This window comes from Lampris incognitus, chromosome 3 (genome assembly GCF_029633865.1).
Source record: "Lampris incognitus isolate fLamInc1 chromosome 3, fLamInc1.hap2, whole genome shotgun sequence".
In the NCBI taxonomy this organism is placed as follows: Eukaryota; Metazoa; Chordata; class Actinopteri; order Lampriformes; family Lampridae; genus Lampris; species Lampris incognitus.
Genome location: NC_079213.1, coordinates 65,056,582 through 65,081,024, shown reverse-complemented (window position 1 = coordinate 65,081,024; position 24,443 = coordinate 65,056,582). Strand labels below are relative to the sequence as shown.

Genomic DNA, 24,443 nt, shown 5'->3' with positions numbered 1-24,443 from the left:
ACACACACACACACACACACACACACACACACACACACACACACACACACACACACACACACACACACACACACACACACACACACACACACACACACACAAGCTTAATTCCATTTGAGATGCCTGGTGATATAAGCCTTGATACTGAAGTAATCACAAGGCCTCACCTTCGCTATATTTGCCTCAAAAGAGCTGTAACCAAGTCTGATAAGCTAGAACATTTACCTCTCAGCTAATTCTCTTTTAAATGTGCTCTCCCTGCCTTTCATTCTATTCCACCTGCAGCTGATGGTGAGATGGGAGGTTCATGCAACGACAAATTGAGGCGTCATGTGTGTTTAAGTCAAGAGCAGATAAGGACTTCTGAGTGAAACTTGCTTCAGGTGTTTTGATACAAAGCCATTATTCTCTGACCAGACTTCAGTTTATCGAATTTTAATGTTTAATGGGCCTGCAGCAGTTTTAACTATTTTTTTTCTTTTTTTACTAACAGGCATGGTGTTGGGTTCTGTCCATAGTCAATGATTAAACAATTTAGCAAACAAAAGCAGTACATACATAGTTTCAATATTACAGTAGTTTATATCTTACTGAGACTCCACCAAAACAGACCAATAAAGCTTTAGAAATTAAATCTGTGAATTAATAAAATAACATTGCCGTTCAATCTAACAGCTAGAAAAACCCGTAATGTTGGACAGAGGCCCGCGACTCAGAAAATTCTTAATGTGAATGGATAGTTAGTCACACTAGCACTGAAATCTTTTGTGACCATAGTGTCTCCAGATTTTCATCAAATTAATTTCTTTTTCTGCAAATCTGCACATTTTAGTCCCAATTGAAAAAAAGCAGCACACTTTTACAGACAACTACAGTCGAGATTTGGACTTAAACTGACTACATAAACTGTTAAGTTGGCCTATCTGGCATGCAGGGGAAGTCTGCTGATGTCCACTGATAGTAAGAAAAACACACACACGTATACACGATCAGCCAAAACATTAAAACCACTGACAGGTTAGTGAATAACATGGATTATGTCATTACAATGGCACCTGTCAAGGGGTGGGATATATTAGGCAGCAAGTGAACAGTCAGTTCTTGAAGTTGATGTGTTGGAAACAGGAAAAATGGGCAAGCGTAAGGATCTCAGTGACTTTGACAAGGGCCAACTTGCGATGGCTACACGACTGGGTCAGAGCATCTCCAAAACGGCAGGTCTTGTGGGGTGCTCCCAGTATGTAGTGGTCAGTACCTACCAAAAGTGGTCCTAGGAAGAACAACTGGTCAACTGGCAACAGGGTCATGGGCACCCAAGGCTCATTGATGTACATGGGAAGTGAAGGGTGGCCCGTCTGGTCTGATCCCACAGAAGAGCTATTGTAACTCAAATTGCTGAAAAAGTTAATGCTGGCTATTATAGACAGGTGTCACAATACATCGCAGCTTGCTGTGTATGGGGCTGAGTAATCGAAGACCGGTCAGAGTGCCCAGGATGACCCCTGTCCACCGCCGAAAGCACCTACAATGGTCACGTGAGCATCTGAACTGGACCATGGAGCAATGGAAGAAGGTGGCCTGGTCTGATGAATCATGTTTTGTTTTACATCATGTGGATGGCCGGGTGGGTGCATGTGTGTCATTTACCTGGGGAAGAGAAGGCACCAGGATGCACACTGGTGGAGGCATTGAAAAGGTCAAGGTGTTGCCTTGACCTCCAAATTCCTCAGATTTCAATCCGATCGAGCGTTTGTGGGATGTGCTGGAAAAACAAGTCTGATCCATGGAGTCCCCACCTTGCAATTTACAAGACTTTTAAGAATCTGCTGCAAACGTTTTGGTGCCAGATACCAAAGGACACCTTCAGAGGTCTTATTGAGCCCATGCCTTGTCGGGTCAGAGCTGTTTTGGTGGCACGAGGGGGACCTCAACAATATTAGGGCAGGTGGTTTTAATGTTTTGGCTGATCGGTATGTGTAGCTCTATTTTAGGGGAGGGTAATAGGGATGAGTGATAATTTAGGATTACTAGTCTTATAAATTAATGGCAGACTGTGTGGGGGGGGGGGGTTGGTTTACCTTGTTTATCATAGATGTTGCCCTGTTGTTCATCATCCGGCCACTAATGACAAAGGTTGGGAGAGGTGACGGGGAAACTGAAGGCTTGTCAGCAGACACGTCCAGCTTCCTCGCAGCTGCTGTTTCTAAGTGAAGCATGCAGGCCCCATCAAAAGCTTTGACACAAATGTCCTAAACATGGGGAAACTATTTTGTGTGTGGCAGAACAAAGACATGGGAACAGTGAGTCACCTAGATGTTTACTTGGAGAACAGTTTCTTTCACCTTTTTAGATGATGTAAATCCAAATTGTGCATCACAGTTAATAAAGTCTAGAAGTAGTGACTAATTTGAAACTAGCCAATATGAGGATATGGTATTTAGGTAAAATTAAAAAAATAAAAAAGTTTCATTCTGAAAAATTACTGTTTTTTTTTCTCTCTCTCAGTGACGTTCACCAACTCATACCCAAATATTTAACATTGCATCCCTGCTTGTATGAGTACTGGTAAATATGGTTCCAGAAAGTAAATGGTTGTATAACAGAGTAAACCTTTTACATCCATTTATCCATTATACATGTAAATGGATGCCTAGAACAGAGACCAAAGGGCGACTGCGGCTGGCTTTATGTGTAGCAGTGCCTCCGCCTTACGGAGCAAACAGTCACTGTGGGCCTCGGTTGGAGTCTTTGTGGCAGACTAATCTTTATAATACATAAATTCACTTTGCTTCTATGTTGGAGTGCCTTTTAGACAATGCAGAAGACAATAATGCATTTCGTTTAGATACATAAGACCAAACGTGATGAACAGGATATTCCTGTAACCTCCAGAAATATTGAATAAGATATTCCCTCTATTCATCATTTGGCCTCCATTAGGGAGTCAACAATACACGTGTTGGGTCCTAAAAAGCTCTGCAGCCAGGCTTTTAATGCTGAGAGGTAGGATAAGCAAAAACCATGAGCCAACCAGTTAAATCCGCTGAGAAAATTCACAAAAAAATTAGATTTTTTTTTTAAAGCCATTGACAGATTAAAGTGTACACAGCTCTGCATTCCCATATAAACTCCCCAACTACACACCTGAAGCATATTTGATTGGAAGGTTTTTATTATCCAGACCTCTTTTATTATCCAAATGGACTGTCAGCGAATATAGCGATATTTCAAAAGTTCAGATGTCCACGGTAGCTTCTTTTCAGTTGAAATGGGCTGAAATCGGTGCCCTGACCTGGTTAGGCGCAGAGGGAAATCACTGTCGGGCCTTTTACATATAAACAACAACGACTGAGGCCCGGCCAGTGGTTTCAAATGAACGCTGGAAATGGCTGGATATGTTTAAGAATTAAAAGAAGAAGAAGAAGAAGAAAAACGACAGAGCTCTGACAAGCACTTGGTAGATAGAAAAACCATTCCCTGCTTCTGATAGTAGTTCATTAATCTTTCAGAGGAGAAAAACGCACTCGTCCATTTAAAGCCGCTCTGTCAATCGTTGAGAACCCATCCACAGAGTCGTGCACAGTAACAGGGACGTGACAGTGCAGCATTACAACACAACACACCGAGTGGCCTAACCTACGGTCAATATAGCTTCATTACGCCACGTGAATCAGCCCCCGGTATTCAGCTACAAGAGAATGGGCGGTGTTGATTAATTCAACACAGATATTTCTGCAGCTCCATTTCACGAGAGCCTCCACGGTGCAGATGTGTGTTTCTGCGGCTTGAGCCAAGCAGGGACGCATCATGCACATAAGGCATCGTGACACCGGCTGACTTACGAGGCGTCAGTGACACAACACAACCATATGCCCTAGTGCTACGTCATTATTATACCAGAAACCCGTACGCATTATAATGCCTCAAACACAAACTTATTAGGTATTACACAACAGGCTGCTTTGACAGGTCAAAGTTCAAACTGCTCTTGATATTCATGGAACCCGTGCTTGGGTTGTCTGCAATGGCAGCCGCAGTGACAACTAGGGAGCAGGTTAACAGAAAGGAAAACGTCTGAACAACAAATGTGTTGATATCCCTTGCATGAAAGACACAAGGCGCTTATGAAGGAAGGACACGCTCACCGGTTATAATTCAGTAATGTCGATAGCGTTTGGCTGCACCTTGTATCCATTACATCACCACTGCACCCATAATCACGTCCAGTGCATTATTACTAACCTGATGTAAGATAATGCATCAATACTGTGTTCATGATACACTGTGATATTGTGATTATGACATCACAGAAATAGTGGCACAACTTTAATTCTTCACTAAAATAAACTGAGACCCAGTTACTCATTCAGTCGTTACACAACACGTTTTGTGCCAGGCACCGTGATCAATATGTTGGAACCGATCGTTCTTAGCAAGGAAATTCCCCATTCCCACTGGCTTATTTACCTTTTAAATTCTACAGCGATAGCTGTAGAACAAGGTCTTTATGTACCCAACAAGCCTCATAAGCACACCTGTAAAAGAAATTTGAGTTTGAAACCACAAAGCGTCCAACCAAACGGGACACGCTGCTTTAGCTCGTCATAATATTTGACTGGAAACTAATCCAGTTTGAATGCAAATATCCAGTGCAATTTATGATATTAACCCGAAACAAGTTATGCTGTCCGTTTTCCACACACGAAACATAAAGCTGTTGAATTTTAACACTTTATACAAAGATAGTGTCGATTTTCTGCAGAAACTTTGCCTTTTTTTTTTGGTATCATATTGCTGGCCTGAAATTTAAGTGCAATTCGAATCACAAAACGGTCAAACGCCTAAGATGTAATTTCACATCCGCAAAGTGGACTTCTGCAATATAGCAGGTTTCGGGCACAACGCCTATGATATGTGCACGCATCTTGCACCACATTTTGCAATTATGAAAGCAGTCTGTGTTGAGTGATGATGGTTAACACCGAGCATTTCAATCAATACGCCTGCCATTGTCGGCCTGGGTACCATTAGCATCTCTGAGCCAGCCAAAGTGAGTCTGATATGAAATGACAGGGGCTTTCACAGACGCCACCCTACCGTTCCTCTCATTTTCATTCACACACATGCATATATATGCAAGCAAGCACGCACACACGCACACACACACACACACACACACACACACACACACACACACAACCAAACAATTGCCAGTTTCACACATGAAAGGCAACCAAAATTGAGCAAACTCATCAAATCAAATGGGTTTATCTTCAAATATCCACCAGTTGTTTTTTTCCCCACACAATTAAGCTGATGATTTTTCTCAGTTATAAAGTGTATGTCCTGATAATGGAAAGCTGTTCTTTTAATGTGATTCAATGACGGCAATGGGCCATCACAAAAGCAGGTCTTGCCAAGCTTCCAACTGAGTCAATTACTGTACGGTTCAGTGGTGCTGCTATGCTTGACACAAAAGCACCCCATTAAGAGTATTGACGACCTGCCTATGGCAGCCGGGCACTAGCCTACATTACAAAGATGCATCATAAGCTTTAAAAAAAAAACACATACACGCACACACACATACGAGTCAAGCCAATGACACCCTGCTGTGGAAAATGCATTGTGTAACACAAGTTCAAAACACATTCTTTTCCCGCACATGCACGGCTATCAAAACATGTTTTAAATCGCTTTCATCCACTGACTATTGGTCGTCCAGTTACAGGGCGTTGCCTGATGCCTAATCACCATATCCCTTTGTATAGGCTGCTGCTTGGTTACACTGTGGCGGTGGTGACACTTACAACCCCATCCCAAACGCCACGCTCGCCCGGGAGGCAAGCGCCAGCGGGGGCAAAGTGTCGTGATCACGCCACACGTCAAAACCAGCATTTTACGGTATCGAGACGCGCTCTACATTCGCTTGCAATGAAAACCCCGGTCTGGCGCCGTTACCTCGTTCCTCCTGCTCTCTGCCCCGGGTCTCGTAATGAGCGCCGTGTCCCCGCAGACCACGGCCGCGTCCTCCACGAACACGCAGTCGGGGAGAGTCTCGTCGGCGGGCAGTTCGACCACCTCCAGTCCGAGTTTGCTCCTCAGAACCTCCACATAGGCGTCGTGCTCCCTCTGCGCCTTCTCCGGGTCCACCTCCAGCTGGTTAGTCCTCAGCGCCTCTTTGGCGAGGGAAGCGGGGACACCCCGGACGACGGCGTGGGTGAAATGACCGAAACCTGCCATTAAACCAGCCATGCTTTTGGGGCTGTTTTCTCTTTTCTCTTTTTTTTTCTTAACTCGCCAACCTCCAATCCTGATATGCCTACACCGCGCGAATGAATGAAAGTAGATGCGGGGAGTGGACCCGACACAACCGCTCAGTTTGTTTTCTTTCTTTTTTTTGGTCCGTTTATGATTTTTTTTTGTATATTCTTTATTTACACAGACGTGCGAAACCTGTCAAAGCCCGCTCCGACCTCGAGGCGAGCGACAGCTTCTCTGATGACGCGCGCCGACTATCACGTGTACGAGCCTTGTCAGCGCGCCGCTCGCGGACAGCCAGCCCAACCAAGTGACAGCAGAAGCTTTGGCTTCTACCGCACATCCGGGCCGACCCGACTCTCGCGGAGACCGCGTTTCACGCTTAGTTAACGCCGACGGCCAAAAGCGAGCGAAACGGTCACAAGCCGACACAGCCGCTCTCTGGACCCGGGATCGTGGTTTGATAGTGGCTGGACTCGGGTCGTGGTTTGAACGAGGTTTTGTTTGTTTTACGTGGTTCTTGCGCGTAAGGGTGGGAGCTAACGGAACCCTTTTCGAGGTCGGTCCGGTTCGGTTCCGTTTTACCTTGTGTTGCGGATTACGCAGCAACGCCAGGCACAGAGTTGAGAGATAGGGAACAAGTAATTACACAGATGTTACACACAAACGTATGCCAGAATGCATTTTTTAGCTTTAACTTTGTGGCTATTTGTGAGCCCAAGGGGGGGGGGGGGGATCTGTGTGTGTGTGTGTGTACACACGAAGTGAATGTACTCCCATTCCCCACGGTGCTACCTAAGGAAAGCTTTGGGGCCAGATGAAGCAAAGTGAATGGATGGAATGTTTCTTCAGACATCCCAGAAGCACATTCTTCCACACCCCGGGACCTCAACGTTTGTCTTTTCTTGTTCCAGATTCACTCAATTATCCCTGACTGCTCTAAACATTCCAGGACATTCCAGGAGCCCCACATTCCTTTTTCCACTCCAGCTAGGATCACCCCCCCCCAACACCTGCCCCCCGCCCAGACTTTTTTCCATAAATCTAAATTGTGGATGGAGGTCTGGAGCAGAGGTCTGGCCCTCTCTTTCTCGCTCAAACAGACACACACACTGTCTTTTTCTCTCCTCCTCCCCCCTCCGTCCCCCCCGTCGGCGGAGGAATTTGGGTTGGTTTGGATGTGGGAAAACCCTCGTATTGCACACCTGGCCTGGTACATTCTGGATAGCTATAAAACATATGAGTGAAACCGGAGCCTCTCCTCCAGCTGTGGCTAATGCGGCAGCAAAAGCAGCCACCTCTTTTATGTCTGGCGGGATCGTGCTAATCACAGGATTCAAAACATCCCAAGTGTTACACATACACACACACATGCTCTGGAGGCCTAATTCTGGCCGGTTAGGGTACAGCTGCCCTGCACCATAATGACAGCTAAAATATGCAAACAAATACAGAGTCCTACTTTACACATGGCTGTATAAGGTAGCATCGCTATTTGCATTTTCTTTCGTAACGCAACTTATCGGTAAACCAGGAAGTGTCCACATTCGTGGATTGTCCACCGGTGAGGGCGCCGGCAGGCACAATTTCAGCAGCATTTCGGAGACACATAGAAGACTGCAATGTATTATGGCTGCTCATCGGGTGTTGCACATGCAACATTTGAGAGTGAGAGAGATCATGTACCAAACACTGGGAGCAACAACATGAAGGTGACAGTCAGTATGTGATGCAGGTATCCAATAAGGTAAAGTCGGGTGTTATACACTACTAGACATTAACCTCTAGAAGATGTGGGTTCGATGCCCTGCTTACTGCTTAGTCCTGTGAGAAGTAAACCAAAGAAGGTTGAATCGGTTCATCTGGATACAATGTTTATTGACGGATACATTTCATCACTCATCTAAACGACCTAATGTGATGTGTGTGAGAAGTGTTCACTTAGTTGAGCGATGAAACGTATCCGTCAGTAAACATTGTATCCGGATGAACTGATTCAACCTTCTTTGATTTACTTACCAGGATTATTGAGCATATGCGTCAAGACACGCGAGAAGTCAAGTTAGACCAAGGACACGCCGCCGTGGCATCATGTCGTCGACCTTCTCAATCCCATTTTCACTTCCCGTTCTGACTGAATGTGATCTAGCTGAGCATGAATTATCTGAAAAATAATGGAGTAACATGAAGGACGTCAGGTTAGCATGCTATAGCGGGGTTAACAGATGGCTGCCCTCACTCAAGTCCTAAACCAAGTCAAGACAAAGAAGACTGAACAATTTGCAGCCCTTGGTGCACATGCACGTTCGGTCACCGTGTATTGGGCTGATGCGAGGACCCGGCCCGGTTTCTGAGAAGAAACAGCAAACATATCGTATACAGAGACAATAAACCGGTGTGGCAGACACCTCTAAAGCATACTGGATGGACGCTGTGGAGCGCTGCTACCGTGTCACATCAAGATGTTTACTTCATTAAAATGCTTCAATAGCTGGCCCCGTCTCCAACTCCTGTGTGAATGACCCACGACCTAGTCAACTTCCTGGTGTTGCATGCGTGAGCTGACACAGACAGGAAAGTGTTGCTAGTGCGCATTGCATACCAGTTATGACAATTATCTTAAACGTACTTCAGTGGAATATGTTGTTGAAACACACTGTCCTGTTCCGTCCTGTCCTGTTCCATCGCTAAAGGGGAGGGCAGAATACTCCTAAACTCCCTGGGAAAAGGTTTTTTAGGCCACAGTCTCTTACACTTCAGTCTCCGGGTTTGTTTTGAGTGACTTTCACATTTCACAATATTTCCATTTGACCGAGCCCCAAGAAAACACATAACTCATCAAACGTTGTGCACGGTGCCAAGCCAAAAGCAAAACAACAACAAACACTAAATTTAAGGACACACTGTCAGGTACTACTCGCGTTAAGGAACCTAAGCAACCATACAATGAAACTTTCTGTATAGGAGTGAAAATGTCACTGTGTGATCCTTTATTTATCAAGGCAAAGGAACAGGCTTCTCTCTCTCTCTCTCTCTCTCTCTCTCTCTCTCTCTCTCTCTCTCTCTCTCTCTCTCTCTCTCTCTCTCTCTCTCTCTCTCCGTGTTCTTGTACAGCTATCTTGGTGAGGACCAATTTTAGTTTTTAACCTTTAGAGTACATTTTTTTGCAAAGTGAGGACATTTTGGCTGGTCCTCGCCTCTTCAGCGTGCCATTTTAGGTTTCGGACTGGGGTTTGAGGTTCAGGCGAGAATTGGGGTTGGGTTCAAGTTTGGTTGAGGGTTAACGTTAGGCATGTAGTTCTGATGGGTAGGGGCTAGGGAATAAATGTCGTCAGTGAGGGTCTCCACAAGTATAGAAAACAAATGCGTGTGTGTGTGTGTGTGTGTGTAATGGTGGTGGTGGTGGCGGCAGTGGGGCGCAGGGGTTCTCAGTCAGCCCTGGTGGAAAATATTGTGACTGCCAGTGCAATTACAACATGGAGACGCATGTCCAGCTTTTGGAATGTTTCCTGAACTGACTGGGTAATTACGGAATGAATATTATTATTGCTTGTTATTTCCCCATTGACGTACAATGACAACATTGTTTCCTATAACATTAAGCGCAGATGCACAACGGCGGCCGCGCGCGCGCGCGCACACGCGCGCACGTCCAGACTCGGACACTGTCACGCGCCCTCGCGTATCCTTCTCTGTGAGAATGAGGGGGAGTCTAGGACGACACAGAAAATGACGTAAGTCCCGCTGAACCGTTTAAGTAAATCAGGAGCGACTGTAAACACATAGTCGCCCTTTCACTACTAACACGTTTCCGCCAGTGAGCAGAAACAAGAGGGGGGCGATGCACGTTGGCACACCGTCCTGAACATACCCCCCCCCAAACCAAACAGGCACCCACGTACTAACACACACAAAACAAAAGCAAGTCACCGGCAGGTCTCTGCACACTTCCATGTCAGTCAGCAGACCGCAGGCAGGGTCACGGTTCTGCAGGCAGGGCCCACCTAACCGATCAGCATTTTCCAAACTTTAGTCGTCGATGGTCATTTGAATATCGATCACGGTCACGACGCCGTAAATAGAGACGTCACGGCAAACAGCCGGCGTTGTTGAGCTTTACACATCCCCATCTAGTGTCTTGAATCGGAAATTTTGAAAATATGTCTTCTTTTTTTTACACATTAACGTAAGATGGTTTACTGGACGCAGAGGCGCTGACGTCGGTTTTACAGCCACCGACCGACCGGGCAAGCGCCACGAGCCGGCTTCGCGCGAGCGACGCGAGCCGTCGGTCAAAATACAGTTGAATGACTTGACTATTACGGTTAAAGTCAAAAGAAGCGCAGACTCACCGGAGAAGCGCAGATTCACCGGAGAAGCACCTTTCGGTCTCGACAGCCGCTCCGTCCCGTTGCTCTGGCAACACGTCTGTCTCAGTCATGGACGTCAAGTCAAGAGATTACATGGGAGAAGTAGCCTAAGCGTCGTCCAAGCGCCGCACAAACCTAGAAGAGATCAAACTTGTGTAAGTGTCTCCCCCCCTCGGACCTGTCAGTCGCTCATGCGCGGCGAAACGATTCGCTTATTTGGGGCTCTTTGAGCGTCTCGTTACTCTTTGGTCAACTCGGGACTTCAACAAACGGAACAATTTCAAACTTCGTGGTATGTGACTTATTGGAGACTCGTGAAAAGCAGAGTACACCAAGCTGCTTCCCCCCTCTCTCTCTCTCACCCCCCCCAAACCAACATCTCTTTTGGAAAATTGGATCACGACAAAACCCACTACTTCCCCCCCACCCGCCGAAACGTGATGGACAGTTTGCGTGAAAAGTAAATTAACTCGAGGAATGCTAAGGAATTTCCTGCACGAAGAACATATTTAACAAGCCTTTAAGCTGTCAGGAATGCTTTGTGGTTGGCTGGCCGAGAGAGAAATATGTTAATAATGTAGGCTACTGCCATACCAAATATGGCAATATTGTTACGTCTGAGGTCTGCCGCGCATCTGGAAATGCTTAGCTCCCCCTGAATAAAGGCAACGGCGAGCCAGAAATAGACGCCGTAAACTTATTTCTCCCGTCCCTTTTAAACGCACGCGCGGGGTGGGGGGGGGGACCTACAGCCGCTTCGCCGTGCGGCCGCTGCAACGGATGGATTTAGCCAATGACTTGTATCAGCAATGTTAAAAATAACCCGCCGTGGCGTTATAAATAGAATATGCATATCACTCCATCTGGCATCGTTGATGAATAACTAATATCCTCATTTCAGTTAAAACCCTTTAGCCCGCCTATAAATAAAAAAGGGATACACAGTGGAAGCATCACAGATCCATATATATATATATAGTTACACACATGTATATATAAGCATCCATTAAAGTGACACAAAATGAGCTCATGTCTGTATACATGTGTGTGGGAGAGAGGTGAGCAAACGAAAAAAGAAAGGTGCTAAAGAAGAAGGGAGGGAAAGAAGAAAAAAAGTGAGACGGAAAAGTGTATTCAGATGGGATCCGGGGGTGGGTGGGTGGGTGGGGGGTGGTCCATTTAAGAAGAAGAAGAAGAAGAAGAAGAAAAAAAAAGGTTAGACAGGGTGGAGCTTAGTCTTGGATGGAAAACGCGCCAAGAAACATTCCTCGCATAGTTTTGGAACAGTTCAGCAGGCAGCCAACAACGACGTCAGCTCCCACTCCAGCATAAAAGAGCGGAGGTGCCCGAACCGCAGCAGACTGCAACTGCAACCAGGAGCTGGAACAACTCAAAGGAGCGTCTGTATTACTAGAGACTACTACGAACCAAACGCATTTTGAGAGACGACTTGAGTTGGCGAGCGCGGGGGGAAACAAAAAAAAAAAACCCCCAAAAAAAACTTAAGGATTCCTCCGAAAGACAAACTCAACCTTTCCAGAGAGGGAGATTTTGTTTTCTTCCTTCTTCTTCTTTCCCGTTTCAGTTATTTGCTGAAGACCCGCCTGAGAGGGAAAAAAACCTAAACATCCAAGATGCTGATGCTCACCGTCACCGTTATTCTCACTGGGACGTTCAACTTGGTGAGTTACCTGCTCATTTCACCCCCCCCCCCCCCCCACAAGATGGAGAGATCCGTTTTCTGATCATAGCGCGGCAGACGTCTGCCGTTAGAACAACAAGAAGAAGAAGAAGGAGGAGGAGGCTCATTTCCTCCCCTCCTTTTATTTCTTAAATTCGCAAGCTAGGAGTAGCAGTAGGCACGTGCATGTTAAGATTCGGTTTTAGGGTAGATGGTGGGGTCGGGACTGTGTGTGGGGTGGGGTTCCTTGTGGATGTCTCGGGGGTTCTTATTTAACCGGAGTCTGTGCTGTTTGTTTTTTTTTTGATGTTACAGGTCCTCTCCTCTTCATCTTGCCCCTCCGTGTGCGAGTGCCCCCTGGAAGTGCCCCAGTGCGCTCCGGGTGTCAGCCTGGTGCTGGACGGCTGCGGCTGCTGCAAGGTCTGCGCCAGGCAGCTGAACGAGGACTGCAGCCTGAGCGAGCCTTGCGATCACACCAAAGGGCTGGAGTGTAACTTCGGGGCCAGCTTCACGGCGACCACCCGTGGGATTTGCCGAGGTATGTACAGTTTCGTGACCGTCCCGTTTTTTTTTAAAAATATATATAATGCTTAGTGCTGGTTCTAGAGGTAGCTATTGAAAGGGGGTGGGGGGGGTGTTTTATACTAGAGTCAGAGACGCTTGTGTGATTTCAACTCTGTGGAATGTAGGTAGGAGGAACCTTAAAGTCTAGTCCTGGGAGCACAGATAGTCCTCTGTGGAGAGAAAGTGACTCCTCGGGGCAGCCTGAAAAATTTCACAGTTTAACCGATCCTTATCCGGCCGCTTGTGATGTCTTCTGCAGACGTCCTCTGAGCAGAGCGGGGAAAGAATAACATTCTTCTCCTCCCGTTTGTTTTTCCTCTCCTGTGCAGCTAAGTCAGAAGGCAGACCATGCGAGTACAACAGCCGGATTTACCAGAACGGCGAGAGCTTCCAGCCCAACTGTAAACACCAGTGCACGTGCATCGATGGGGCGGTGGGCTGTGTCCCACTGTGCCCGCAGGAGCTCTCCCTCCCCAACCTGGGCTGTGCCAACCCCAGGCTGGTCAAGGTAGCGGGCCAGTGCTGCGAGGAGTGGGTGTGCGATGATGGCAAGGAGACAGACATCCTGGAGAAGCTCTTTGGCAAAGACACACTGACAGACGAGTCAGAAAGAGACCTCACCAACAGAAACGAACTCATTGCCATGGTCAAGGGTGGACTCAAGTCTTTACCTGGTAAGAAAATAGCCATTTTACTTTTTAAACAAACAGATCCCCCCCCCCTTTACATTTCATTGGGAGAACTTTGAAAAAATGTACAATTTTCTAACAATGGTTCTGTTTTTCTCACAGCATTCAGAGTGCAGCCTGAAAGCCAGATGTTTGACAGGCAGAAGTGCATTGTCCAAACCACACCCTGGTCCCAGTGCTCCAAGACCTGTGGGACAGGAATCTCCACGAGAGTCACTAACAACAACAGCGAGTGCAAGCTGGTCAAAGAGACAAGAATCTGTGAAGTGCGACCATGCACCCAGTCACCTTACTCCAGTCTGAAGGTAAACATGACCCACCATGACTACTATATGATGAAAACATGCATGGCACCAGAAATACAGCACTATACTACACTACTATGCAGGAGGCTAAATGTTCCTCTCCCTATTGTTCCTCCCTTTGCAGAAAGGAAAGAAGTGCAGCAGGACCAAGAAGTCCAGCCAGCCAGTCAAGTTCACCTATGCTGGGTGCCACAGCCTGAAGAAGTACAGGCCCAAGTACTGCGGCGCCTGCGTGGATGGACGCTGCTGCAGCCCCCACGACACCAGAACCATCCGTGTCAAGTTCCGCTGCGAGGACGGCGAGACCTTCAACAAGAACGTCATGATGATCGAGTCCTGCAAGTGCACCTACAACTGCCCCCATGCCAACGAAGCCTCCTACCCCTTCTACCGCCTCTCCAACGACATCCACAAGTTCAGAGACTGAGTCTGGTTGGCTAAGAACGACCCAGCCCCTAAGAGAGAGCGAGAGAGAGATAGTGGGTGAGAGAGAAAGAAAGAAAGAAAGAGAGTGAATCGACAACAATGACAGGCAGCCAATGGCGGCCCAATTCGAATGCAGGGGGGTGGGGATGGGGGGGGTGTACATTGACCGCCAAAACAAACTACCAACTCCTTGTTGTAACTAGATTCCCAAGGAATTGTGGGCTTACATCATGAGGACTTAAGAAAGTGCACTGTTTGCTGTGACTACATCAGCATTCTCAACTACGAATCGCTTCATATTACTGGAGCATCCTAGGTAGCTTCGTTAAGGAGCAACATGTAATTAAGATTTGTACATGTATGTTAGTTGCTGATATCAATTCGCTGTGTATATTTTGATCTTTAACATCCCGACATGACCCGAACTGTAGACTTGTGTGTGTATATATTTATGTTTGCACATACGCAACTAAAAATAGTATACCACCCTGTAACCTAAGAAAAAGAAAAGAAAAAAAAAAAGACACCAAACGTAACGTCTCGGCTTGTTTAACAAGTGTGTGGTTACATCTCTTCCTGACGTGGGCATTAGTGTTCATGTTTTGTGGCAGCTATTGAACTCCCGTACTTTTATCAACAACAACAAAAAAAAAAGACAAAGCGAAACATGTCAAAGAATGAATGAATGTTTTTATTATTATTATTAATATTATTTATCGACAAATGTAGTTACTTTATTTGGATATTATGTGTCATACTGGAATAAATTGTAAAATGATTTAATTTTATATGTTACAAATAAAACTGATTTATTTATGAAATATAGCCATGCCTGGCTCTTCTGTAGTCAGTCTGCCTCCACCGAGCGCCTCAGCTTCGCCCCGAGGGGACGACACAAGCCACATAACACAGTGCACACACGCATACAGATGGGCGGGGTGGAGGGGGTGGGATGTTATTCAAAGTCATCATTACCGGCGAAGAAAATCCCTTAGTTATATCATGCTGCAGACACAACAGATTTTCAGACAGACATGGTGCGGGGTCAGCCTGTTCTTATATAACAGAGCCTTGGAGATGCTCTCCAGACTTTTTGTTCCTTGGAATGCCATTCTCAAGCGAGGGAGCCTGCTTCCATTTGATCCGGCTAAGCCATTCACTTGACTGATTCTGAGAAGAAGAAGAAGAAGAAGAAGAAAAAGATTAAGTCCAAGAGCAGAAATGAGTATGGGAGTTCGCCAGGAATTTTAAGTGCTGCTTTCAATGGGGCTTGGATTAGACACCATGCAACACAGACAATGACTATTATTGCACACAATGGGCTGTATAGAGAGAATGTGTCCAGGGAGAAAGCTTTTTTCACACACAGTGGGAAAGCAATACCAATTTGACCCAATTCATTAGCAGCTGTCTTTAAAAGTGTTGTGTTGGCTTTCTATGCCTCTTAAGCTGCGGGGGGGGGGGACAGGGGAGGGGGTTGTGGAGTTGTTGTAAACAGCCTTGCAACGCGAGGAGGCCTGTCCTTCCACGTCAGGTTCAGCAAGGAGGAAGGAGTATCACGGTGCTGGGGGGGGGGGTAAATCGAGAGTTCAGGGCAGGAAACGGACGACATAGTTGCCTCCGTCTCAAGCAGAGAGGGTGTGATGCTGCCGTCTGATGACAAGCCCTTAATGTGTGTGAAGCTTTTTTGCTAACCTGAAAAACCTTTTTTCACTATTGTGTGGAGTCATCATCGGTGACTCCCAATGCCCCACGAATCCTGCTGGATAATTTGAAAATAAAAAATTAACAAATGCTAATTTTTTGGTGAAATAAAAGGCACTTAATCCAACCAGTGTAAGAATCTAGCACTGGTTCTGTGTCGGGGTAAGGGGGAGTGGAGCTCAGGGGCAGCGGCAGGGGGAAGGGTTTTGTGATCCAGGTAGAGGGAGCAGTTCAGGAATGCGGCAGCGGCTCAGAGAGCAGACATCCTGATGGGCGGCAGATGTTGGGGGGGAGAAATATTTGGGAGCAACGCGTCCACTTTCGCCGAGAAGTCTCTCCTGAATGTACATAAACATTCCCGGGTGCTTTGTTTCGCATACGCAAAAAGGGCATTTTATCTCCTCGGAAAATCACAGCGGCAACAAACCCCGGTGTATCGGAGACCACAAGGTACCTTTGTTGCACAACTCGCTTTCATGGCTGGTGGAAATAAGTCTTAATCGTGTGCGTTTAATAGGAGACTGAGCCGGACACGTTGCCTTTGATTGAGCTGCATACCGCACAGGATGTGTCCACTGAGGTTTTACAGATTGCTCACATGAAAGGCCTCCGAGGTTTACCTAATCACAAAGATGTGTGGCTGCCCCCCCTTCTCGGGCCGGATTTACAGTCAAAACACTCTCAAGCAGCTCTGCTTTTGCTCCTTCCCCCCGTCCCCTCCTGCTGCTTCCTGGGGAAGAAAATTCCAGCTCGCTCTTTCATAGCTTGGAAAGTGCAATCAGACTGTCGTTTGTCTTGTTAACACAACGCGGCTAACCGGGTTACGTAACAGCGTGTAGGCCTATACGTTACGCGAGCGGCCTTCCCGGTCATCCGTGTGGCATTCCTCTATAACTCGCAGCAGAGAGGCTCCCGTATCGCAGCTTTTCCACCCGCCTCCGACCTCGTGTGAAACCCCCCCCCCACACACCTCCTCTAAAGACTGCGTTATATAGTGCGAAATAAATGCACGGGAGGCCTGGCCGGCAGGGCCCAAACCTGTAAAAACTATCGCGCTCAGACACGCGGGCAAACAAGGCCCTCACACACAGGCGCCCCCGCAATTAAATCACTCAGCGGCTACCTCATTCCCTGAACCCCAAAGTGTGTTTATATGACAAAGACATTAGCATTAAGGCCTTCATTAAGCACTACGTAATGCGGTGCGCCCAGAAGCTGACGGGACCGGAGAGTGGCCATTACAGCATTCTGGAGGCCGGCGAGCACTGATGTCAGCTATTTTACAGCCCCCTTGTCTATAACCCCGGGTTAACATCCACTGTTAAAAGGGAACCCGAGTGCAACAAGTCCAGATGGAGAGCCGGTCACATGATTTATACAGGAGCCACCTGCTGGACTGCACAGGGAAGTGCACGCGTTGCGCTTCCAAATTCGTGTTCCAATAACAAACCCTCGAATTGCAAGCGGGCAAAAATAAATTAATAAAATGCTAACAAACTTTAAGAACCGTGATTAAACCGAGGAGCTGATCTTACCTCTAGAACATTTTAATGAGCTGTCTGATTGGCTCGGTGGATTGACTGCACCTGTTTTTGATACAAATCCTGATTTGCAACCCGTCTCAGAAATGCAGTTCGGCATGGGCTGGGATAAGAATCGAAGGGCTCTGGACTTCAGTACGCTCGAGTGTGCCGTGACTTTGCGCCGCTGGTAAACGAACCCACGGCAGCTCGGGTTGCATGCGGGAGACTCGGCCGTAGAAGCGGTCAAGGTAAGCCCTCGCTCCGAGTGCATCGCTAAGGTATGGATGTGCAAACTTCCTGGTGTATAAATGTCCTCCGTCTCTAATAACCTCCAACTGTGAAAGGTGGGTGTGGGTGAGAGACAGACAAAACGGGGGAGGGGTGGTGGGGGACAAAGGAGTTGATTTTCAACACCTCTCTTAGGGGGAGACTGTGGTCAGTTTAGTTCTGCTGGGCTGCTGTGATGACCGGCTCCAAGGCAGAGGAAGAAAAGGACCGCCTCCTCGCGGTCCCATTAACCCGTCCGTTCTTCTGCTGTCTGTGCCACTTGTCGAGGGTCAAGGCCCCAGCGGCCTTCTCCCACTGAAGTTCCGGAATTGTGCAGCGATCCAAAAATTCACGGAAGCCCATCAGCGATGAAGAGGTTATGACACGTGGTCGTTTTTAGATGGCACACGGATAAGAGCCGCCGGTCCGTCCCGGGTTGAACACACAGACGGCGGAAGCAGAATAACAGAATAATAGAATAACAGAGCAATAGGCTGCGATTTCTTGCCCGATGCACCGGTGTCGGTGGAGATTTCCACATCTTTGACCCTGGGCCGACACACACCGGATTAGTGAGGAGGAGATGCGACTGTCATGACCCCTGACACCATGCTGCTGCCTGCTGAAAGAAGCACTTGGGTGTCCTTTTTTCAACACAGCGAATCCGGTTGGCTTCTCTTCAATACAGGGATTTTTTGTCTCGTCTTCTTGCAACGGACGTTAGATGTCTACAGACGCTCCTCGGTGCATCTCATCTCATGTGCGGTGGTGAGATGGACCCCGTGTCGGAATGAGGTTTGGCTGGGGTCGTGGGGGCGGGGGCACACCTCTCCCTTGTACTGGGCAGGAGTCAACTTTCACGTCATTTTTATTTTTTTTCTGTGCAAACCAAAATCCTACTTGCAAGGTAAATTGAAAATATTGTGAATTTTCAAGCAAGGGGAACTTTTAATGAGAGAGATTATGCAGGATGCCCTCTGGGTTAGTGACATAAAGGGAGTCTGGGAACTTCCCACACTTCAAGTAGATATTAAGGGAATAACAGGACGCAACTTTTGTCTTCGAGAGGAGATTTCAGTGACTCGGTATAACGTTAAAGTTGCAGCTTTCCCATTAAACACGCCGTGTTACAGCTGTTGTTGCACGTTATTTGTTCGCAAATCACTCGCTAATTTACCCCCCAAAAGAGCTGTTATAAACGTTGAGGTCGGGGACTATCCATGCGCACAAATCCTATTAAGAGTGTGGGACCCTCCCATAATGGAGACCCAGGGGTAGTAAGGGAGAACAGTAAGGCATACAGGACAGCTTGGTGGCGCTGACGCCTCTCGTCAGATCCGCCCCCTCTGCAATTACAGAAGAATAACTGATGAGCAAGTTTAGGGGAAAATCGTGACTCGGTTCTCTGCCCGTCTGCGGGGTATGTCAAGCCTGTCCCCACCGGCATGCTAGCTACTGGACTGTGATTAATGGTTCAAGCGAGACTCGGCACTGACGGGCGAGACGGGCCCCCGAGTCTGTAGACTTCCATGGAGCCCAAGCGGCTGGGACAGTGCTGGACAGAGCAATCTGTGAGGGGGCCCCACTTAAGTCATTGTTGAATGGGCTGACCTCTGTGGCCGCTGACATTACTATTGTCTCATAAGTGGATCGTTTTACACGAACTGTAAATGTTTAAATGGTTGGAGCGTGTTTCCAATGAAGCGATAGCTCACAAAATCTTGATTGGAAAAAAAAATAGGATTACCCCATCCATCTATGAGGACACATGCACAGATGGAATACAGACGCCCCCCCCACCACCACCACCCACACGCAGCCTATTCCAGCCATAATAACTTCGTAAGCGTTTCAGTGGAATTCAGTTTTGAGAGTTTTCAGTAAGTGGCGTACTGATAAGGTTGCAGCTGTGACTTTTTACTGGTGTCTCTCTGGAGGCCATGAAGGTGACAGGGCGACATACCCTTTAAGGCCAGAGCGGGGCTGGTTGGGCTCCTCTGCCAGCCGGCCTCTCGTCCTGCAGCAGGGCTTCTTCTCTGACCCACATTGCGTCGCGCTGGCCGCAGAGTGGTGTCAAGCGGCCCGCGGCGCTGACTGACGGAATCACGCCTTTTTTGATCTTGTGCTGTAAACGGTTGGTGCTGGCCTCGGCCCTGCTGTGGAAAAGTGGCTAATGAGTGGGAATTATGACTTCAGGGCTACAGTACAAACAGTCTATAGAGCAGCTGGTCTTGTCTCCTTCTGCAATAAAGTCAACACACTCACTCATAGACACACACACACACACACACTGTGTGTGTGTGTGTGTGTCTATGAGTGAGTGTGTGTGTGTGACCTCCATATCTGGGTCTGCAGTTACAGAAATGCTGACAAACAGAGAGGAGTCAATATTTGAGTGCAATGCGGTATGGCAACATTTTTATGGGATATATATTTTTTTGAAATGATATAATCAATATTACTTCTAAGCATGGAGTCTTTCAAAAGACCTCAAGCATTTTGCCATTAATTTCTTTTTCCTTTTTTGTGTGGAATTTTCCCCCTTTTTTCGGGAACCTTAGCCGCCCCCCCTAAGTCGACTCGCAGCTCCCAGTGTGACGCAGAGCTGAGGAGACTGGCTGTGACTGTCACTTTATTTAGGGACATTTGCTTCAGCTGCTGCCCAGACTTGAAAAAGGTCTTAGCCAACCACAGGGAATGTATGGCACAACTCAAACAGCAATCTCCTTTAGTCTCCTTTTATGTTTTATTGAGTGATTTCCAGGCCCTGTGATGGCCTGGCGGCCTGTCCAGGGTGTCTCCCCGCCTGCTGTCCAACGACTGCTGGGATAGGCTCTGGCATCCCCGCCACCCTGAGTAAGGATAAGCGGTTTCGATAATGGATGGATGGATGGATGGATGTATCCAGCCACTCCACTCTTCCGAGCCGTCCCGGTCGCCGCTCCGACCCCCTCTGCCGATCCGGAGAGGGCTGCGGACTACCACATGCCTCCTCCGATACATGTGGAGTCGCCAGCCGCTTCTTTTCACCTGACAGTGAGGAGTTTCACCAGGGGGACGTAGTGCGTGGGACGATCACATTATTCCCCCCCAGAACAGGCGTCCCGACTGACCAGAGGAGGCGCTAGTGCAGCAACAGGGACACACACCCACATCCGGCTTCCCACCCGCAGACGCGGCCAGTTGTGTCTGTAGGGACGCCGACCAAGCCGGAGGTAACACAGGGATTCGAACCGGCGATCCCCATGTTGGTTGGCAACGGAATAGACCACCATGCTACCCGGACGCCCCTCAATTTCTTAAAGCTGCTTGAAAGTAGTTAAGTCAATTTTATTTGCATAGCTAAATATCACAAATTACAAAAAAATTAAATTAAATTAAAAAGTTTTAAACTGTGATGCACGTGTTCAACAATCACACAATCCAAATCCCAGTCACAAAAAAAAAACCCCCATGAAGAAGTGATTGGCCAAGAGGGCTTATCGGGAGAAAATAAAAAGAAAATACCTGGCGAGACCTGGATGTGGACCGCCTGACTTCCGTTGTTAGCGTTTAAAATGCACACAGAAGTCGATGTAGGCTACAGGAAGCCTAGCGGGGCTCGGGCAGGTGCTCTGAAAACCGCTTCACAACAAGGCTGATAACCAGGGAAAGAAAAACAAGGACGACTGAAAGTCCCTCTCGGTCCAGACTGTCAGGTCAACACGACACAGACCAAAAAAAAACCCCCAAAACAAAACAAACAAAAAAAGGGAGCGAGTGAATCACTTCCTGCAAATAACTTGGCACAGGCCCGTCTCCAAGGTGACCGCGGCGACAAAGTGACAACAACACCGCTGCTCTGTTCCTGCTGGGGGGGGGGGGTCTGCTGACCACAGGAACGGGGCAAGGTGGCCCAGCTGCAGCCCCAGGAGCATCCTCTCACCGCCTGACCCGGGGGCAGATTCAATCTCCGCAGGTCGTGGACCAGAGATCATGCTGCTCCCATTTCATGAACAGGGGACCAGGCACCGGGACGCGACCATAGATTTACAAGGGGAACGTGTTGACAGGAGCTTAACAATAGACGGTGCCTGTGTGTGTGTGCACGCAGACATGTTAGCCATTTTTTCCAGCCACAGAAAATTTGTGGACTAGCACAACAACACCATATCCACTTTTCACCACACTGTTATGGGTGCCACACAGAATGGACAATAGGTAATAAATATGACGAAAAATGGAGCCACAACACAGCTCCCCTATTGTCTTTGGTCTAAAAACACCGAGTGGATTGATTTATTTGGTCATTCTTTATGCCTGGAACAGTAAAATAAAGTTAAAAAAAAAGGACCAGAAATAGATTGAAAACATTAATTATATGTGCAAAACCTTAATAATAACTCTGTTGCATGCATCAAGTTTTCTTGTGTGTCTTGTTTTGTGTGTCTTGCTTGCTTGCTCAGTGTAGCTTAACGTATACATCAATCAGCCAAAACTTTACAGCGACTGACGGGTCAGTGGATAACGTGGATTATGTCGTTACAATGGCGCCTGTCAAGGGGTGGGATATGTTAGGCAGCAAGTGAGCAGTCAGGTCTCGAAGTTGATGTGTTGGAAGCAGGAAAAATGGGCACGCGTAAGGATCTGAGCGACTCTGACAAGGGCCAAATTGTGACGACTCCATGACTGGATCAGCCATCTCCAAACCGGCATGTCTTGTGGGGTGTTCCCGGTATGCAATGGTCAGTACCTACCGAAAGTGGTCCAAGGACGGACAACCAGTGAACCGGCGACAGAGTCATGGGCGCCCAAGGCTGGGGAGTGAAGGCTCGCCCGTCTGGTCTGATCCCACAGAACAGCTACTGTAGCTCAGATTGCTGAAACAGTTAATGCTGGCTATGATAGACAGGCATCAGGGGACACAGGGCATCACAGCTTGCTGTGTATGGGGCTGCGTAGCCGCAGACCAGACAGAGCTCCCATGATGACCCCTGTCCACCATCAAAAAGTGTCTACAATGGGCACATGAGCATCAGAACTGGACCATGGAGCAATGGAAGAAGGTGGCCTGGTCTGATGAATCATCATGTGGACGGCCGGGTGCATGTGCCTTGTTTACCCGGTGAAGAGATGGCACCAGGATGCACTATGGGAAGAAGGCGGAGGCAGTGTGACGCTCTGGGCAATGTTCTGCTGGGAAACCTTGGGTCCTGGCATTCATGTGGATGTTGTTTTGACACGTACCACCTACCTAAACATTGTTGTTGCAGACTAAGTACACCCCTCCATGGCAACGGTATTCCCTGCTGGCAGTGGCCTCTTTCAGCAGGATGGTGTGCCCCGCCACACTGCACACATCGTTCAGGGACGGTTCGAGGAACATGACAAAGAGTTCAAGATGTTGCCTTGGCCGCCAAGTTCCCCAGATCTCAATCTGATCGAGCGTCTGCGGGACGTGCTGGAAAAACAAGTCCGATCCGCGGAGGTCCCCCTCGCAACTCACCGAACTTAAAGGATCTGCTGCTAACGTCTTGGTGCCAGAGCACACCTTCGGAGATCCGGTGGAGTCCATGCCTTGACAGGTCAGAGCTGTTTTGGCGGCACAAGGGGGACTTACAAAGACAGTTGGTTTTAACGTTTTGGCTGATCGGTGTATAACGACAACCACTCAAGTGTTTCATTTGGAGATAGGGTGCGGTCAGGCACTGGAACAGGGTTTTAAGCTTCAGTACCTGCTTTTCCAGATGCACTGTGCTCTGTTCACTCTGGCCTTGCTGCGAGGAAAGCCACCGTCGGAAAGCTGCGTCCCAAAGCCGGTCTCATAAAATTAAAAAAAAAAAAAAAAACAGCTATGCACGCAACACAATTTTGAATCCCGACCACCAGCTCGCGGCTAATAAAGTGCAAACCGACACGCGGAGGTATCAAAGAGCAATTTAGCGGAGTCGGAGGCATTATTCCCCATTCTTTTGTTTTTCCCGATGAACTATAAACAGCTCTGATTGCGTTTTAACAGCACGTAGAAACAAAGACGGTGCTGTTGTGCGGTTGCATAGTGGCTTTATTGTGATAGGAAATTAAGAGAAGGGCCATAAAAGAATCGGCGGTAATTCAACGCAGGCCAAGCCACGCCGCAAGAGGAGGGCAGATGCACGGGGCTAGCAGATGCCGCACCCGGCGGTGCACTCTCCTCCCATCGACAGCGTCTTACGTCATCCTCCTCAAATTGTAAACAGCACAGCGGTCGGCTTAAAAGGTAGGTTGCACTATGACTCTACAGTACATATTTATTTATAATGCCGAAAGGACAGTCCTTTCTGAAGGTTATATAACTGTTCCATTCTATCAATAGCCTCCAACCACTACTACCTTTTAACCACAACACCCCTGCCCGTCCAAGAGGAGGCGAGCGTTTGGCGCGGTTCGACCGGTTTCCTACCTTCAGAAATAGCAGGTCACGACATCTGATGCCGGTTAAACAATGGTAGAATGTTGCTGGCTACCGCTGAATTTGGCAAGCCGCACCGGTAAGCAGCAAAAGCGGAGCTGGCGAGAGAAGGCCTAACGCAGCAGCAGCACTGCTGGGGCGCCTCTGGCCTCTCCTGGCCCCCAACACACCGACTGGAAGCATCAGTTAGGGGCATTATAATCTGAGGGTTAATAGAGGGAAA

The 24,443-nt window shown here is 47.8% G+C and overlaps 2 protein-coding genes and 1 long non-coding RNA gene across 6 annotated transcripts in view; 1 reads left to right on the top strand and 2 right to left on the bottom strand.

Annotated features, from left to right (window-relative positions):
- The window catches only part of ddah1 (dimethylarginine dimethylaminohydrolase 1), a 107,070-nt gene extending 95,810 nt beyond the window's left edge, over positions 1–11,260 (bottom strand). For 2 of the 4 annotated variants that reach the window (XR_008810065.1, XM_056277955.1), the window contains exon 1: positions 5,962–6,866. Coding sequence is in view for 1 of the 4 variants with exons in the window: in XM_056277955.1 (XP_056133930.1) it covers positions 5,962–6,255 (294 nt within the window). In the remaining 3 variants the exon portion in view is untranslated. Of the gene's footprint in view, positions 1–5,961; positions 6,867–10,613; positions 10,963–11,225 lie in introns of those variants that run through there. The other 2 variants (XM_056277958.1, XM_056277956.1) reach the window with 2 other exon arrangements.
- A 726-nt stretch (positions 11,261–11,986) lies between these two features.
- Positions 11,987–14,965, top strand: ccn1 (cellular communication network factor 1). The gene is made up of 5 exons (XM_056277954.1): positions 11,987–12,313; positions 12,628–12,850; positions 13,206–13,550; positions 13,668–13,870; positions 13,995–14,965. The coding sequence occupies exons 1-5, from the start codon at positions 12,266–12,268 to the stop codon at positions 14,295–14,297; spliced, it is 1,122 nt and encodes a 373-aa protein (XP_056133929.1). The 5' UTR covers positions 11,987–12,265; the 3' UTR covers positions 14,298–14,965.
- LOC130110777 (uncharacterized) lies at positions 14,897–21,461 on the bottom strand. Its single transcript, XR_008810066.1, has 3 exons — positions 21,298–21,461; positions 19,754–19,946; positions 14,897–15,466 (listed from the first exon to the last, which is right to left on the bottom strand). It is a non-coding gene; the product is annotated as an uncharacterized LOC130110777 (long non-coding RNA).
- Positions 21,462–24,443: the final 2,982 nt, after the last annotated feature.

What these genes read in the sequence shown, in the direction of transcription:
- ccn1 (XM_056277954.1), top strand. Translation starts at nt 12,266, where the DNA reads ATGCTGATGCTCACCGTCACCGTTATTCTCACTGGGACGTTCAACTTG. An exon ending in CACCCGTGGGATTTGCCGAG is followed by an intron (nt 12,851 to 13,205) that starts GTATGTACAGTT and finishes TCTCCTGTGCAG; the next exon opens with CTAAGTCAGAAGGCAGACCA. An exon ending in CACCTTACTCCAGTCTGAAG is followed by an intron (nt 13,871 to 13,994) that starts GTAAACATGACC and finishes CTCCCTTTGCAG; the next exon opens with AAAGGAAAGAAGTGCAGCAG.